The following is a 4,259-nucleotide window of genomic DNA, read 5'->3' as shown; positions in this document are numbered from 1 at the left end:
TTATATAATTTTAAAGCATTTAGCCATCCCATTACCAATTAACTTATTTATACTTTCTTCTCTATCTGGATGTTTTTGACAAAACTATTTGCTAAATAACAATCAAAATTTTATTTTATTTTTATTTTTCGCCCTCCTGTTAATCTTCAAATAAAAAGTTGGCTAAGAAGAGGTATAAACAAAGACTCGCCTTACTGTATTAGAATTAACTAAAAATAAAGATGATAATCTTTAAAAAATGTTATAATATTATTTATATTATGTATTTTGGATTGCGCACACTAAATGTTAAAATCACAAGTGAGTTGATAATGTTCATCTTTGGGATCCTTTAATCCAATTGACCTTATCTGACCCTGATAGAATGCACTGAAAACTGATGGGAAGGTTTAATCCACTTGGCTTTGTATTAAACTTGGCAACTGTGTGTCCTTACTAAACATTTACTGAATCCTCTTGATATGCATGAATTTTTCTTTTTTTTTTTTTTTATTTGATCCAGGGTAATTGACTATGGTTGTGAAATAATTGGATCCAGTTTAGTGGTACTTGATAGATATAAATAAATTATAGTCTGTTGTGTCTGCTTGGCTTGCGATAATTGTGTGATGTCTATATATTTGGATATTAGCTGGGACTTACAGTATTTCTACAGACATAAACATCTTCATAAACAAGCTTGGAAGAAAATCTTTTAATAGAAAATGCCTCTAGTGCCAATTACTGTACACATAATATTATATAGTTATAGTTAAAAAAGAGCTTGCATAGAATCGTACAGATTGCCACAAGTTTCTTATTTTTTATTTTTCTCATTCTGGACAGCGCCACCAACAAGAAAGTTAATTTAGAGACGGAATAAGCGACTTGTGCTGTAAAACACTGAATGCAGGCACCAGGATGCCAAAAGAATGACGTAATCTTATATTCCGTAGTTGGATAAATGGGCGGGCCGAAATAAACAATTTCAACCAATCAAATGTTCATATTTTTGGAGCCACGAAACTGAGTCACTCGCGTCGACTACTAAGCATGACTAAAAATAGTCCTGCCTATTAAAACGGGCCTGAATATTTAGAATAGACCCTAGTAAGACTAATTTTGGCAATGACAAATACTATTAAGCTTAGACTAGATGACATACCATTACAAATACACTTTAACTTTCCAGGAGGATGGCTCAGGCCTCTGGAGTCAGAAGTAGTAGGCTTAGCCTAGTAGTGGCATGGCCTATTTTTAAGTTCTTACCTACAGATGCCTACCTTTTTAACAATATTCTAACCTAAAGGCCTAAATCTGTGTACCAGCTAGTGGTGAGCAAGGTTTTGTAATAATAATAATAATAATAATAATAATAATAATAATAATAATAATAATGTTATTTTTATATAGCGCATATTGCACATTGCCCCTATGCGCTTTACAGAGAAATAATATATAGGCCAACTGAGAAAAAGCTAATAACAATAAAATACTGTAATAACAAAAAAATAAAATAAAAATAATCATAATAGCAATAATAACAATGAGAGTAAGTATAGCCTACTACAGTTATCAGTCCATAGTCGTTCTCAGCAGGCCAGAACTATAGTAACTGTTTTAATTCAAGTAGGTAGGCAGAAGGGAGCTGGTTAGCTTGTCCTAGTTGAGACGTCCGCATCTTCCATTTTGAAAATTTACCAAGATTAATTAATATGCATGAAGTAAGCCAATCACGTGATTTACAAAATCAGTCATGCATACGATATCCCACATCGAATTTGATGTGGGAAATCGTACGCATGAATCGTTTGCCCAGGCCCTAATCCGAAAAAAAAAAAGAAATCGAGTATAGGATGCCAATTAAATTAGGTATGGCGCTCACTAAGTGCAATAAAGAGTGAGTAACCCAAAATTAGGGCCTGGAACCCAGGCAAAATGGTAAGTTGCCATTACAAGTACTGTACAGTCTAACCCATGCTTGCATGGAATAATAATAGACTATAAATTGATGATGTTTATGATGAGTGGGTGTCGGGAAAAAAAGAAATAAAATGTGTAATTTTTCCTTACTTAAATGTCTCTGCGATATAATGCCATAATCGGACTGGTAGTATATTGTACTTAATTGCTCTATAGAATCTGTGCTGTGGTAGATATACCATGGAGGTATAAAATTATAAAATTTTATACCTCCATGGACATACTGTCTACTTGCTCTCTTCAAAACTCTTTTTGTCTATTTTCTACAGTCAATTAACCTAATCAATGTTACAGGTGTATAGTACTTTTGATGTTAATCTCAAAATATCGGTCTCGCTCTCTTCAAAACCCTTTTTGTCTAATTTCTAGAGTTATTTAACTTAATCAGTGTTATATAATAATACTTTTGATGTCACATGTTTGCGGTACACCACGTAGGTACTGTAGTTCTGAAAAGAACTGTTGTAGTTGAGAAAGTCTTGACGTTTTGATTGAGTTGCTTCAGTCGTCTTCAGGAATAATATCTGCAGAAATTCCAAACAGGGAAATACTTAAATGTTTTGATGTCAATCTCAAAAGTACTGGTCGCTTTTTTAGTTATTTATTTACAACATTTAAGAGTCGTAATATTTATTTGGTTTGTAGTATGTGTTTTAAGAAAGCATGTTTCTTTCAATTGTATATTTTATATCTTAAAGATTTTACTTTGCATATGTGAACATAACACATGTGGGAGTAGCTGTGAACAGTGTTGTCCTGGTTACAATCAGAAACCATGGAAACCAGGCAGTCAAAGAGAAGGGAATTTGTGTGAACGTATGTATAACATTATTTTTCTTTATAGTATTGTTTATAAATCTGTGTTGCGCTAAAAATGTGAAAAATAAAATTCAATATTTTAATTGTTTTACTTCTCCAGACTATCAAATTATGACTATCATTATGACCGTATATGGGCACATCATGACTATGTATAGGCATACAGCAGTTTTTTGTCAAAGAAAATTTGATAATTTGGACAGCTTAGGATTTGAACATTAAAATGATATGATCTTTCCTCATCAATTCCGATGCATAGACAAACCTTAAGCAGGGCATTTACTGCGTCGTACGCGGCCGCCCCATAGCGAAACAACGTAACTGCTTTGCAGGTTTGTGCAGTTGTTTTACCTTCGAACGGCCGTACGATGGTCGTATGACCATCGTCCGATGAATCCAACTCTACTTCCTATGAGCATTAGACAACATGACGCCCACTGCTGATTGTTGGTGGCAGTTTAAACGTATTGTTATTAAAAACGATCTGTTGCACGTGCACGTCGTGGTGTTGCATTTTCCATTGAATCGCGTCGGCCAACGACCGCCCTGCGCAGCGAATGCCTAGCTTTTACTTACTTTTAGAAAGGCTGAATTATATATAAGGATTTTTGTAGTAAAACATCTGCAAGTCATGAAAGTTGGTAAAGGAGGTTTGACCCAGCGATCTCCATTCATTTTCTGAACCGCCATGGTTCAAACCACATGCTGACCATTCTTAGCTGACCATTCTTAGCTGACCATGCTTAGTTTGCAGCTTGCACTGTTGACGGGCTGTGAAGTGCCCCACGCTATGTTTCATTCCTGGGTTTGAGTATTTCATCGCTTGTTATAAATTAATTTAATTGCTTTGTGGGTAACATCAGGCTTGGATAATCAAGATTACCCCAAAAAAAAAAAAAAAAAAATGTTGAATTCATTGTTTTCTTGGTAAAGATATGCTGTTGTGGTGAAGTCTGGAAAACCGTACAAAATGTGATTAAAATATTGAATCTGAAACTACCATACTACGGAAGCTTAAAGTGACCTTCCGAGTTTCCAAGTTTCCAAGATAATTATCTTGGAAACATGGAATAAACACTTATTAAGACGTCTTTCCGAGATAATTTATCTCGGAAAGACGTCTTTCCAAGATAACGTATTTTGGAAAGACGGAATTCCAAGATAACGTATCTTGGAAAGACGGAATTCCAAGATAATTGATCTTGGAAAGACGGAATTCCAAGATAAGTATCTTAGAAAGACGGAATTCAAAGATAACGTATCTTGGAAAGACGGAATTCCAAGATAACGTATCTTGGAAAGACGGAATTCCAAGATAAATTATCTTGGAAAGACGGAATTCCAAGTTACGTTATCTTGGAAAGACGTCTTTCAAAGATACATTTTGAGGATATTTCCTGCACGATTAAAATCGTAACGGTACTGGGTTCGGTCTTCAGGAGTTCGTGTTTCGTACAGGTCAATCCATTCATAGAAAA

The 4,259-nt window shown here is 34.6% G+C and overlaps 1 protein-coding gene across 1 annotated transcript in view; it reads left to right on the top strand.

Annotated features, from left to right (window-relative positions):
- LOC117107622 (laminin subunit alpha-2-like) overlaps positions 1 to 4,259 on the top strand; it is a 137,024-nt gene that overhangs the window by 68,760 nt on the left and 64,005 nt on the right. The window contains exon 6 of the mRNA XM_033249331.1: positions 2,661 to 2,778. Within this exon, the coding sequence (XP_033105222.1) occupies positions 2,661 to 2,778 (118 nt within the window). The remainder of the gene's footprint in view (positions 1 to 2,660; positions 2,779 to 4,259) is intronic.

This window comes from Anneissia japonica, unplaced genomic scaffold (assembly GCF_011630105.1).
Source record: "Anneissia japonica isolate Jap-2015-1 unplaced genomic scaffold, ASM1163010v1 scaffold5330_len1712360_cov203, whole genome shotgun sequence".
Classification (NCBI taxonomy): domain Eukaryota; kingdom Metazoa; phylum Echinodermata; class Crinoidea; order Comatulida; family Comatulidae; genus Anneissia; species Anneissia japonica.
The sequence above is the reverse complement of the archived record's forward strand: the minus strand, read 5'-3'. Positions and strand labels throughout refer to the sequence as shown.